The sequence below is a fragment of the Lipophrys pholis genome (genome assembly GCF_963383615.2).
Source record: "Lipophrys pholis genome assembly, chromosome: 14".
Classification (NCBI taxonomy): domain Eukaryota; kingdom Metazoa; phylum Chordata; class Actinopteri; order Blenniiformes; family Blenniidae; genus Lipophrys; species Lipophrys pholis.
The window spans coordinates 17,938,152-17,952,325 of NC_137633.1; the positions used below are offsets into that span (position 1 = coordinate 17,938,152).

The 14,174-nt window shown below is 42.2% G+C and overlaps 1 protein-coding gene across 1 annotated transcript in view; it reads left to right on the forward strand.

The window, feature by feature from the left end:
• arid1b (AT-rich interactive domain 1B) overlaps positions 1-14,174 on the forward strand; it is a gene marked incomplete at its 5' end in the record, with an annotated part of 232,650 nt that overhangs the window by 172,144 nt on the left and 46,332 nt on the right. The window contains 2 exons of the mRNA XM_080480543.1: positions 6,498-6,575; positions 11,048-11,227. Coding sequence (XP_080336669.1) covers positions 6,498-6,575; positions 11,048-11,227 — 258 coding nt within the window. The remainder of the gene's footprint in view (positions 1-6,497; positions 6,576-11,047; positions 11,228-14,174) is intronic.

The following is a 14,174-nucleotide window of genomic DNA, read 5'->3' on the forward strand; positions in this document are numbered from 1 at the left end:
GTGTGTGTGTGTGTGTGTGTGTGTGTGTGTGTGTGTGTGTGTGTGTGTGTTGTGTGCGCGCAAGTCAAGCAGACACAGCCACGCATGTGTGTGTGTGTAGACATACAAACACACCTCTGCGAGCCTGTAGACGCTCGTCTGCTAACACACACCCACACGTGTCTTTCATCAGCAATTAATAAAAGTCTTCTCGCTGGATCTCTGCCCGACTTTCTCTTCATCAACGTGACGCACGCCCGCACCTCTACGCGGCTGCTCCCCAGCTTAATATTTCCAGGGCCCTGAAACAAAACAGAAATATGGCCACAAGTGCTCTCCCTCAGCTTTGAACTTCAGCTGCGTTCGCGTCTGAAACCCTGATGAAAAAAAGCTTCAAAGAACACACTCCCGCTCTTCAAAGGAGACTCAGGGTTGCCTCGACAGTCCTTGTGCAAGAGAAATTTCAAAATGTGTATTGGCTTTTTAGCGAGGAGCATTATCTCCAGAAACGCAATGAACTCTCATTACTTTTTGGCCCTGCTGCCTTGTATCATGAGGAAAGAGTAGAAAATGGATGTGTTTGCTAAGTGGCTTTTTACAAAGACGAAATTGCAGTTATTTGACTCTTCGGCTGCGATCTGAAAAGCATTCCTGTTCGAGGTTTTCCTTTGGTCTTTGTGCAGCAGGTCCTCGTCTTTTCTGAAAACTGCCCGCATGTAGTCTAAAAAGTCTGACAGGTGAATGGTAAGGTCAAACATTTGAGCGGTGACGCTCCGATGCCTCCTTCAGGTCACAAAAATCACAAAAAACCAAACGTCACATCTAATTCGTCAAACTGATGGCCTAACGACTCGACACAAAGCTTCCCACGCTATGATTTATGGACTTTAAATCATTTTAATATTATTAGATATTACTGTTAATGGCTGTTGGGATCCATAAACAATAAATACATTATTTTCTCATGCTAGTTAGATGTTTTTAATTGTAAATATGTGACAAGTCTTGATTTATGGTCTGCAACTGTCATACCTGCTAAAGCCTTTTTTTTTTTACATTTCAATTAGTAACTAATACCCTCCAAATAACTGGACTTTGCTAAATGTTTCTCTGTTTTTGGGTTGTTTCTGTGTACCGCTGGCTGTTTCTAATGGTGTAAAGCTGCAGGGTGGAAGGGCATGACATGGTTTCAAACGGTTTCGTTTCAGAAAGGTTTTGCGGTGACACAGCAACGTTTTGAAAACAATAGAGATTTCATGATGGACCACTGTTGGATGCTATTGTTTGTTTTTGTAATGGAAGCATACATACACACACATGCATGCAGAGAATACGATACAAGCATTAACAAGGGTGAGTGCGCAGACATTCGTCTGGACAGACGACCAAGTTGGATTGTTATTACAGGTGATTCTTGTCTCGTGACCGCCAGGCCGCCATTGTTGTCATTAGCCTTCTATGTGCACATGTGCAGAACTCTTTGCAACAGTCGTGGTGCACATGCACAGTGGGGGCGTTTCAGAAAAGTTGCGTTTTTCCACAGAGCCGATGTCGGGGCTATTTCGATGAGTTCCACCTCGGAAGCCATTTTCAAAAAGTCACGTTTTCCGTGACTCCGAGCACCACTGTCATGTAAACCAACACCCAAAACACATTGAAAGTTTTTCCGCTTTCACTTGAAAACGTTGCCGTGTAAATGGGGCCTGATTGTTGCACGTGGCGACTGTAATCGTTCACCCATGGGAACGCTGGCGTGGCGGCAGGAAACACGCAGTCAAGGTCACTAACATGGAAACACACGTAATGTATAGAGACTGAAAAGCACGAAAACGTGCAGGAAGATGCAAGAATGACGATCAATATTTCAGCACCGGCTGTGTTACACTTAGAAGCACTTAAAGTGGCGAAAAAACATTGAGACAATGAAAAAGATAGAGATATGTCAAATCACATTTAACAAGTTAAAAGCATAAAAATGAACGAGGAATGAAAATGCAAAGATTTTATTTAGGAAAAACAACTCAAGCATAAATTGACTCTACGATAGCGGCATAGAAAGACACATATCGCATCGTTACAAGCCGGCAAGTTGAGAGTTACGTAAATACAAAGTGACAACAGTAAGAGGATGATGACCTGAATAGTGGAGGCATTTCCATAGTGTTAATTTGTTTTACATTTTCATGGTGGGGGCGGGGGGTGGGGTAGGGGGTGGGGTGGGGTGGGGTGGGGGGGTATGCAGTCGGCTCGTGCTGACATTTAGCGCTCTCCTCTCCCTCGGCAGCACGCGGAGGAGAACCACACGTCAAAGATTCAGCGTATGAATTATTAATGGTGTGGATTAAAAGTGCCAGCACTCGCTGTGGAGCCTGTTTGTTTTATTTGGACGTAATTATTTAATGGCACCTTGTTAAAAATTATAGCGGGGAGAAGAGAGGCGAGGAGCCAGGGAGGATAGGGAAGAGGAGAGAATGTGAGAAGAGGCTTTGTTTGTAATTGGCGGCGAAATAATTACAAAGTTTACTTGTTGATGGGAGAGACAGAACGGCGAGGCCCGGGTCACGTTGTGTTGCGCTATACTACAACTTATCTCCTATTTGTCTGTATCATCTGTTCCCATTTCTTTCACACACGAACGCACACACACACACACACAGACACACACACACACACACACACACACACACACACACGCACAAACGCATATGTCTTTGCATTATTTTTATCCATGCTGACAGTTACTATGGCTGTGTGGAGAGAGTAGCGGAGCATGGAGGGCACCGTTCCCTGTTTCTACCTTCACAGCGGCACACACACACACACATACAGACATACACACACACACACACACACACACACACAGCAAGCTCCTGCCACAACCACTCTGCCATCCAAGCAAACAGAGTCTGACAGCAAAGCTGGTGCCTGGCATGCATCCCTGCACACACACACACACACACACACACACACACACACACACACACACACACACACACACACACAAACACGCGCGCTCTAGTCTTTATCATAGGGTCAGCTTCCACCAGTTTAAGGGTTCAATAAGCTCCTGCTCACATTCTTCATCCTCGCTGCCATCCGTCTAAAACCTGCGCGGCGGTGGAATGGAATGGCTCCCTCCGGCAACAAGTGGCCGTGACCATTTACAAGACGCTTCAGGGTAAACATTCACTACATAAACCGCACACTAATAGACACACTGAGGCAGAACACATGGCAGATTAGGAGAAACGGTCTCCTGCACGCAGTTGCACGCACGCCTTTGCACATGTAGCTGTGCATTAATATTATCGTGAATCCGACCTATTTAAAGCTTCCGCTGCTTTCTCCACTCTTTAAGCTTTGTCTGGTTCTTATTATGCTTGACATTTCTGAGGGAAATTTAGTTTTCAAGCTACGTCTGACAAATGGAAAATTGTTGCATGATGCTTTGCTGGTTTGGACTGTGCATTAAAACAGCTTTTTGAATGGAAATGAACCTGTTTTTGATTCAAATCCTGCTTATGTTATGTTGTGTTTGTATCCCGTTGCAGCTGACACAATTTGGTACGTGTACTTTTAAGGGCATCCGGTGTTCAAACTTGCCAAGTCAGAGTGACTTTCTGTGGTGACCCCTGGATAAAGTAGCATCCAAATATAAATTATGAAGCACTTATGGGCCAAGTAACCATGTTTGATCATTCCAGCTTGTTTTTGTTTCTTGAAAACTTTGCATTATAGGTTAATAAAAATGGATTCAATCTTTATTTTTATTTTTTTCAGTTCACTAGTGCCATGTGCTGATTAGTATGACACGACAAAGCTTTTTGAAAAGATTCACTTCAAATTTTAACTATGAATTGTGATATTTGATGTCAGTTGTAACACACAAAAATAACATTTACTGTCGTTAAGTTTTCTATGGAGTGGCTCTAAGAAGTCTCAAATAGGTATTGAAATCATGTTTTGTGTCCACCATGATGACAGTCATCACTGGGTCAGCACGCTGCTATTGATAAAACTATGTAACAGTGTAACAAATATGTAAACAAGCCTGCAGAAGCACTCAATCTGCTCGCACAAGGTTCAGGTTGTCACGATTTATTTGTATACTTTGCAACTTCCGCTCATTCTCTCACTGACGATGCATAAAAGCGCATAACCAGTGTTTCCAGTGTTATTTCAGAGTTTCTTCAGTGTTAGCATATACTCACATTTCCCAATCCCTCCTGCAACAAGGTGACAGACTAACTAATCGAATATTCTCTCTTTGAAGCGGCGCCGCTGGGTCGATTCATGTGTGAGGCGGGGGGTCTGAGTGAGCGTGCACCGACGCTTCTGCACATGTGCCTTTGTGTTCCTCCGTGCGTTCCTCCGTGCGTTCCTCACGCTTCCCGAGTGTGTTTATTTACACTTGTTTGTGCAATTACTTTTACACGTGTGTGTGTGTGTATGTGCGTGTGTGTGTGTGCGGCACCGGCGGTTCAGATGCACGCGCGTGCTCGGTTGTGAGTGGGCGGCGACAGTGGATGGAAATGTTGTTTATGCAGTTTTATGCAAAGCAATTATATTGACTTAATTGGGTTTGTTTATGTGGAGAGTGTGTCACCTCCAGTCATGTATCACCGCTGCCGTGGACAGACACATCACACACACACACACACACACACACACACACACACACACACACACACACACACACACACACACACACACACACACACACACACACACACTGAATAGCACTCATTCCACAGAGTGACTGAATAATGTGAAGTGTTTCCTCCATAATAACAGATTTATATTCAGTGTGAGTTTTAAGGACACTGTAACAACCAAATGTGTTAATACGGCTCTGAACTGTACTTCATAATGGAGAATCTTCAATAAACAATTGCTATAGGCAGGTATTTTTATTGCTGTATGCGGGGTACAAAAGAAAGAAAAGAAATCCTAATATTTAATATATCTAAACACACATTTTACAACTGGATGTAATCAGAAAATCAATTATAGTACAGTTGTTTCCATAGCTTGGGTGAAACTTCCCATGCAGGCTGTCAGTGGGTGTGACACCTTTTCCTAGCATGGTTATCTATCATTTAACTTTTGAGAAAAAAAACTTTTTTTTAATATTAATTGGAGAATTAGATTAAGATTTATTCCTAAAAAAAAAAGAAATTTCTGAAAATAGTTTTGTGTAGCCAAGAATTATGAAATAAGTTAGTGAATAACTAACGTTTAACATTTACAACAATTGCCAATTACATATAAAGACTAATAATATTGCTTATTGTGAAAATGGAACAGAAGGTTTTTTACCTAGATTCTAAGACATTTATTTAAATTTTTCATCTGCCCTGCTGAAAACACTGTGAAGGGGAGGAGAGTTTTATCCCCCTGTTGTAAAAACTATTTGACAGAAAAACAAATAGTTCAACCACTTTTGGGAATTTTTACAATCTCATCGTTTATAACTTTGAGGGGAAAAAAAGTTAATCTGGAATTATTTCATCTCGTAATTCAAATCGGCTTAACTTTCCCTTCATCCTCCCATTACTTGTAAAACACATAGTTAACCCTTTATAGGAATGTTCAGGTTTCTACATACATTTTATGTTTGTGACAGAGAGTCAGTCTTTAAAAAAACACGAGACTCGTCATTTATATGTAATAAAAATTGGTTGGAAGTTCTATAGTGCAGTATAGTAAAGTAGACGCTTGTCTACCCCTCTCATCATTGTCTCTGCCTTGCATTTAAAGATAAAAGGTTAATTTGGCATCTCTCTCCTTCCTCTGGGCCAAATCAATCCACCATAGTCTCCCTCTGCCATTGTCCTAATCAGACCCTCAACTCACTATTGGATTTCAATGGAACAGACGCAGCCAAAGACCTGCACAACCACCTAATCAATGCTCCTCAAATGGCTCTGCTCTTCTATAGGGGATCGCTCTGCTTTTAATGCTTACACAGGGAAGTGGCACGAGGTCCGATGACTTGATATGTCCCCTGGAAGTGCATTTGTCATTTAGCTAATAGTGAATCACAAACGGCTTCATGTATGGTAATTGTGCTGAGCTCTCTGCGTGCCTGTAAAGGCTAAATTTGGCATCAGACCCTCTCACCGGATCAATCGATGCTCGGGAAACAAAGGCAGGGCCGCCTCAGTCAAAAGGAAATAGGAAGAAACCTTCAGCTTCACACTGATCTCTCTTTGTTTCTCTTTCATCAATCAAAAGGCAGAGAAGTTTTTGAACCAGGTAAACTTTAGTGTCATTGGAGGAACAGCAGAAAGGAAAACAAAAGCGGTCCTTCGAGGCTTAATTCTTACCTCAGTCTGAGCATTATGCTTCTAATATTCAAATGGGAAGCCGCGATAAGCCACTTCTCTGTTGACCTCACTTTCAAACAAAGAGCAGACTGAAATCAGACAAAACATTTTCTTGCAACATAAAAGCCTTTGTTATAAATATACACTCAATAAGCCCTAAAATGTCTTGTGTGGCTTTGTGTCCTGCAGGCTCGGCCATGGCCCCGCAAAGCTCTGGAAACGGACCAGATGGATCAATCACCCGTTCACCTATGGCTCCAGAGAGAGGTACGTCTGCGTGTGTTCTGCACTGGAAAACATTTGGTGTTTGGCCTCGTCTGGCGGGGAACACGGAGGATTGTCGGTCTCGGAGGGGAACTTGAGGATTAGTGGAACGCTGTGTACCGATGTGTATTTACATGTCCAGTACGCACACTGAGCTGTATGCTGCGGGCCTTCTAAGGACATGTGCTTCTTTAAAAAAAAAACAACCTCGTAAGCTTACTTAGAGTTTCCATAAACAATGCACATTGTGCACTTCTCTCTGATTAGATCCACATTCAAGCTTGTGTGAGATGGAAACAGTTTCTTTATGTTTTACACCAGCCAAAGCTGCGTGTAGATTAAAGACAAGCAACAAAGCCAAAACCGAAATAGTATGTTGGCAAAGCTCAGACAGATTTTTCTGAAGCAGTATGACGACTTAGGAATGTTTGCGCTAAGATGTAAACAAGCTATTTGGCTTGTTTGGATGCATAAAATGACTTCACTTACACCTGTGTGACATTATCTGTAAAGAAGCCTTTTAAAAAAATACGCCAACATTGTTCAGTCTTTGCTTGTGTGATTTGCAGAGGAAGCAGGTGTTCCCTCGTTATAGTAATCAGAGCTACTTCACCAGCAGATCAGATAAAACCCACCAAAAAAACTCAGACGATTCACTCGAAACCCACACTTTCATGCTACATACTGATTTTGGAGTAAATCCTGGGCTTCCTGTATAAGATATATGTTGTTGTCAATAGATGTAGGGAGGCATAGTCTCTAAAATGGAGTCATGATTTTGCACTGTGGCTTATTTTATTGTTTTTATTAGTCTTTATTGAAATTGCAGCCGCATGTTAAAATATACATTTCAACTAAAAGGTTTGTTTCAGTCGCTTCCTGTTGTGATTTCTTCTTGAAATACTCAATCACAAATGCATGCTGGGAAAAAACCCGCACCCTCTTTTTCAAATATGTCTGTGTGCACCATTTTAGGTAACAACATTAAATTATTAATTTTTAATAGTTTTTCTGCTCAAATTTTTTTTTTTAAAGCGGGCTTTTGGTGAGATTTACATTTCAAAAATGGATTTTGTAATATATTATTGGCCAAAACTGGCATCTTTACTAACTTCTTTTTATAGAATCAAGAATCGAAATGTTCATTCTTGACAGATTTTAAACAAGTTTGCAAGTAGAAAAAGGTCTAAAAAGATTTTTTTTTTCTAACCTTCACGATACACTGTGAGTCTATTGAAACATCAAAAACATTGCGTTACTCATTAAAAGTCCATCCGACAAAATGTTTAACGGCAAAATCACTAAAATCAGACTTGAATCCCAAATTCCTGTTATCTTTAGAGTTCATCCAGTCAGGATTTGTGGAATAGCGCCTCAGCATTTAGGAAGAAAATACTTCAATTCGCCAACATAATCAACTGAAACAATCGGAGGTATGTGCACATTGACAGGAAGAAAGAAATTAATTAAAGTTAATATCAAGAATTTCCCATCATGTCTTCTTTCATTCAAAGACCTGATAGTAAATGAACAAAAGACCCATTCCTCTGTATTCAAACAGGCTGTTAGATGACAGTGTCATACATAAAGCAAAAGCAAATGCTATCAAATACTCTTTGGTGAAATACTGGAAGTGTAACAGGTGAAAGAAAACCTTTTGAACTTATTGTAAAACATAGGAAGTTCATCGATGTAGCCGTACACTCAGTGGAGACCAACCCTTCGCTCATATAACTCATGTCATTGTCTGTAGAGGTTCCAACAAGCAGAAAGTCTCTTCAGATCTATAAATATTTTTCACAAGTTTTAATTCAAGTACATTATTAGTCTTAGATAATATGTATTGGATGCCTACATTTTATTTTCACTTGAGTAATACGCTAAAGTAACTATACTTTCACATGAGTAACTTTTTTTAGGACCTCTGGCTGACGGTAGAACATGAAGACTGGACACAGAAAGGTTCCAGAAACAGTTCACAGTGATAATGTCTTTGTAAAATGAAATCAAAGAGATTAGATAGACAGTCAGGGATGTCAAACAAACAGCCACGGGGGCCAGAACTCACCCGCCAGACCAGCCCACAGATTGAATTTGTAAAGTGGAAAAATTACAATGTTTCAGTCAAAATAACTACCGTGGTGAAATTTTGCAACATTTTGTGGCGTTTTACTGTTTAGCACCAGGAGGCATCATTCAAACTGAAACAATGTATCACTTTTAATTGTTTTTCTTCATCAATTCCAACAAATGTAAAGTTTTTCACCATTTACTGATACCTCTCACTCATTTCAGTTGATGATCAATGAGTATTTAAAGGTTGTTACATTGATCTGGCTCATTTTTTAAAATTTTGGGCCGCTGGACTAAAATGAATCTGACCCCTATGGTCATTTTAAACTCCTGGTTTGTTGGATTGCAGCAGTAAACATTCACTCAGCTTCTCCTAGATTCTATTCAGATCAGTTTGTGTTTTTTTGGGGGGTTTTTTTGTGTTTTGTTTAGCCACTTCAGTTTTTGGCCACAACTTGTTGCCAAAGGCTTCGAACATGCACGCTAACCCACAGAGCGCACATGGCCCGGCCAAACTGGAAGCCATTTCCAGCAATTATGGCCACTTCTCGACTGTTACCAAAAACAGCAGAAGAGCTGATTTGAAAGGAGGAAGGGGGAAAAAAAAGCATCCACGCGAGAAGGGATGAAGATGGAGGGAGCGGCAGTGTAACAGGTTATTTCCAACATGATGAAATCAAGTCAGAGATTTAATGCCTGCTCCAGGAAAACACAGCGTGGTTAACAGTGTTCATGCTTTTTTTTTTTTTAAATTCGGTTGCAGTTTTCCTCACTAGGATTAACCCCCCCCCCCCCCCCCCCCACCCCCCCCACCCACTCCTTTTCCACGCACACGTCCCACTTTGCTCAAGTGCCTGTCTCCGTGAGAGCCTCTCTCTCCCCACTCTTCATTTCCATAAATCCGCTGAATGTCCCTTTTTTACCCCCCTCCCTACACACACGCACACACACACACACACACACACACACACACACACACACACACACACACACTTTCTCTAGCATGCTTTGCTGCCCGCCTGTTGTTGTCGTCCGGCTGAGAGCTTCATTCACTTTGCCAGAGAGAGAGAGAGAGAGAGAGAGAGAGAAATCCTTGAATGTGTTATTTGCTTTTAGCACTGTCTGCACAATGTTCCTCTCCCCATCCATTTTCCAGGCAATTTAAAGTGCGGTATTACACACTGTATTTTTTTCTCCTCCTCTCCCTGAATCCCCTTACCCTAATGGAAGCAAAACATTACAATAATGTCCTCGCTCCTTAAACCCAGCACTCGCAGTCTAAGCACTTTCAGGCCCCAATCGCTCTTTCCCTCCATTGCGCCGTCTTCCCCTCCCACACACACACTTTTTCTCATATCGGCGTCTCTTTTTCTGTCTCGGCCTCTTCACAACACACACACACACACACACACACACACACACACACACACACACACACACACACACACACACACACACACACACACACACACACACACACACACACACACACACACACACAGACATGCAATGCTTAATTCTCTCTATAATAAACATGTGTGTATGTACATACCCCTTCCCCCCGAACCCCAAAGCCAGTGTTCGAGGTTCAACAAAGCAGATAGCTCTCAAAGTTTACAGTGGAGCCATTTCCACCTCATCTGCAATACTGAATACCCACGCTCTCACACATTTCAACTCCCACACAACCTCCCTCTTTCTTCAATGGCCGTCCGGCGACCTTTCCTCATTCGCGGTGGATTGGGAGACCTTTCTGCGGGTTTTTAAAAAACGAATGACGGCGTCTGAAAGAGCGAAGCCCAGCCGAGGATCGCTCCAAATGTCAATTTGAATGGTGGCGGCGAGTTTGGGCCTGAGAGGCTTTGACACATCTATTGACAGAACGGGCTCAGAATAACACAGTCACTGTGGTCAAATCACTGGCTATTCTGTGGAGAGTGGAGCACAAGGTTGGGTTTTGTTTCTTCCCCGTCTTTCAGTGGTAAACTCGGTTTTGCAGCCACGTACGTACATCCGCGAGGCCCGGCACACACACTTGACCTGTGGGTTCCGCAGTGATAAAATTCAGTAAATGTTCCCCGTATGTTTATTTGTGCCCACTGTCAGTTTGTGTGCCCCAACCTGTCTTTTCTATTATATTCTTAAATGTTGTGTTGCTCACCAAAGTGTATCTATTAGTAAAAGGAGCCGTCGCAAATCTAAAAGATTAAAGCTCTTCCTTAGAATGGAGGATTTCTTTACACAAGGATATTGAATGAATATACAAACATATTGAGATTGAGAGTGACCGTCCGTGTTTCATCCCTCCATCAATATTTGATTTCACTAAGCAGGTACGTTCACTGCTTCAGCTCGCTCAGCGAACACAACGTTTACATTATTTTTTTGTGTTTATGTTTCAGGATTCATGTCCAACATGCAGAGGAACCAGCCCGGCTCCCAGTTTGCCTCGCCACAATCTGGACCTCCAATGTCCCCCCACCAGTCGCCTGGGGGCCCGATGTATTCCGGGATGAGTCCTTACCCTCAGAGCGGCCCCGCAGGCCCGTACGGCCCCCAAGGACCCCAGTATGGACACCAAGGTTGGAGCCTGTTGAACTCATTTTCTTAACCGGTGCTGTGCAATTTAGTTTAAAATAGGTAGTTACTTACATCAGTTAGTGGGAGGAAGGTGCTGTATATAGTAGGCTTCAAAAAGACAGATTTATGAACCACTGACATGACGACGGCACATATAAAGGAACGCTAACTGGCTAGCTTCAGGCTAATGCTAACGGTACTTACAGACATCGTTCACGACTGACTTAGTTGAAGAGTAAGTAGTCCTTTCCCCTCAGGTAATAACTTTCAACTTCACTGGTACAAACATTTCAACTCATGCTAATGTGAAGAGAGAGACAGCAGCTATACAACAATTTACCTACCAAAGAATTTTGACATATTTTTATGACCAAAACTCAGCTGCAGATGCTTTCGTGGCTGGACTGAAGCCCCGTCTACATGGACGTGTTTCATGTTTCAGGAAAGTTTCATGTTTACGCAGCAACGTTTTTGAAAACGATGTAGTTACCATGCCAGGCCAAGAGATGAGGCTGTTGTTTGTTTTTGTAATGAAACCACACACACACACACACGCACGTGTGCATAGAAGAATACACTATAAACAATAACAATGGCGAGTACACAGACATTCGTATGGAGAACAACTATAAAACTACCAAGTCCAAGTTTCATTATCGTATTCAACAGTTTTAGCCGTTATAGCATTTTTTTGTATTTATTTCAGCTATTTACACATCAGATACACTAAAGAGGGGCTAAGAAGCCGCATGTGGCTGCAGAGGTGTAGGTTGACACTGTGTGGCGTCTTTCTATGTCTTCACTTAGTTTTTGAAGATTTTAGCACAAATGCAAACTAAAGATTTCCGCTTCAGTAATAACTGCACACGACATCCTTCCTTTGAAGTAACACATTGATTTCTGGGCTGCAATCAGGTGAGACATCACACTTTTGTCCTCGCTGTGGTGATTTTCAGCACTGCATAATCCCAGAATTACGCAACCGGTGTACATTATGTGAAACGGGGTGTAGAATGGGTGGCGGCTGTAGTGTAATATGTGTTCTGTTTTTAATCCTCTAAAATGAGGACCAACGCGTCAACACAAAGTGCCTGATTTAGCTTCATGTTATTTTTGAGCCGGCGATCTAAAGAAAACACAGTGAACGCCACATGTCAGAGTTCTTTTCTGGGATCTTGTTTCAGCGCTGCAACAGGAAACTGATTTCTTTCTACATAAAACATCTCCTGTGAGGTGAGGATGTAGCTTACAGGCCACAGCTGAAAAAAAAAAAGAAGAAAAAAAAAGCTGTGCTTCAAATCAAAAGTGAGAGAGTTTGATTTCCCACAAACTGTCAAGCTTCACAATGGATTATTCATCTTGAAACCCACTAACAGGCCCTGCACTGACTCCTCGCTGGCATCACATTGTGCTGGAGCTTCCAGTTTGTGACTGCTCGCATTAGGAAGACGGAGACCTCGGATCATCCACTCAGAAGGGTTATGGAGAAGTTTGCCCCCAGATGGGAGTGCCACATTTGTCATTTTTTTATGAGCGTCGGCCTCCCGCTCGCAGTCGCGCTGGGCCGTGACACGAGCGTCGTCGGTGTCAGAGAAAGTTTGCTAATGAGGAATACAAAAAGACTCATTTTGAAAGACGTCCTCCGCTTCCATCCTGGGCTGCACATCTCGCCTCCGTGCGACTCCACCACACGCGTGCCTACAGCCTCCTCTCGTCCTGTGCGGTGGGGGTCTCACCGCGGGCCTTTAAAACGCGACGTGGCTCTCAGAATATTCATGAGACGCTTGAACCTCAGCTGGACCTCTCGCCACGTCCTCATGATAAGATTATGAGGCAGCTCCAGACTGACAAGGCAGACGGACACGTGGTGGGGGGACGTGGTGGGGGGACGCGCTGAATGACGATGCCCACCTCTGTTCATGTGGAAAAGAGGGACAAGTCGGTTTTAAGTGCTGCTCACAGTTTATTTTTCATTACTTTAACAGTTCACAATGAGACAAATGAATGAACTCAGTTCAGGAGGCTGTTGCATCCTACTAAGGTGTCACATATCCAAGAAGGTTCTGATACTTTACATTGTTCAGGGCTGCATAAATGCTTTTTTAAAATTTTTTTATTACTAATAATCATTGGTTCCAGACATGTCAAATGATATTCAAAATGCAGATAGATACAAATAGTAGAAATGTCTTTATATTTATATAACTAATTTTCCATGTCTGAAAAGGGGTAGGAAGAAGTAAATTTTACCCTGAGTGGTCTGGATCTGTAAAAAGACAGCATTATAACCTCTACGTAATGACAAATCCAAATGTTTTTCAAGTACATCTTGTTGAAGTCCTGACTTTATATTGACTCCAAGCAGGATTTCTGAGCAAATTCTCCCTTTAAAGCTACTTCACTAGTAATAATGTGGCTTCCACCGCTGCATGACTGATGTCTCAGCTCGGGTGTTAGTGTTGTGTTGTCTCTGCTACTCTCACTAAAACAGCGCGATCCCATGTGAATTAATTAGGAACCGCAGTTACTTTTATTAAAAAAATAAAAGGTGACGTGTTCTTTGCAATTTTTTACACTCTGAAAGCTCAGACCTGGTGACTTTTACCTTCAGCTTGAAGTGAGATTTTTGCAGCGGGGGGGATTAATTTCATTAAAACACAAAGCTTCACAATTTTATTACAAGATTAATGAAACTGGTATTTCCCAACCTGATTTTTTTTATTAAGATCCTAAGTAAAAATGATAAAACAGAAGTTACAAGGACAGATTAAAATAAAATGTTATGGAGGTGGTCGGCAATAAATAGCTCTAACCGGTGCGTGCTTTCCATTTTACCTCTTCTTTCTCAAAACAACATATTTCACGGGTAGTTTGAAGCTCAGCCGTGAAATTGTCTTTCACCTTTACAGGGAATGGAAATGACAGAAACAACAATGTACCGTAGTGAGC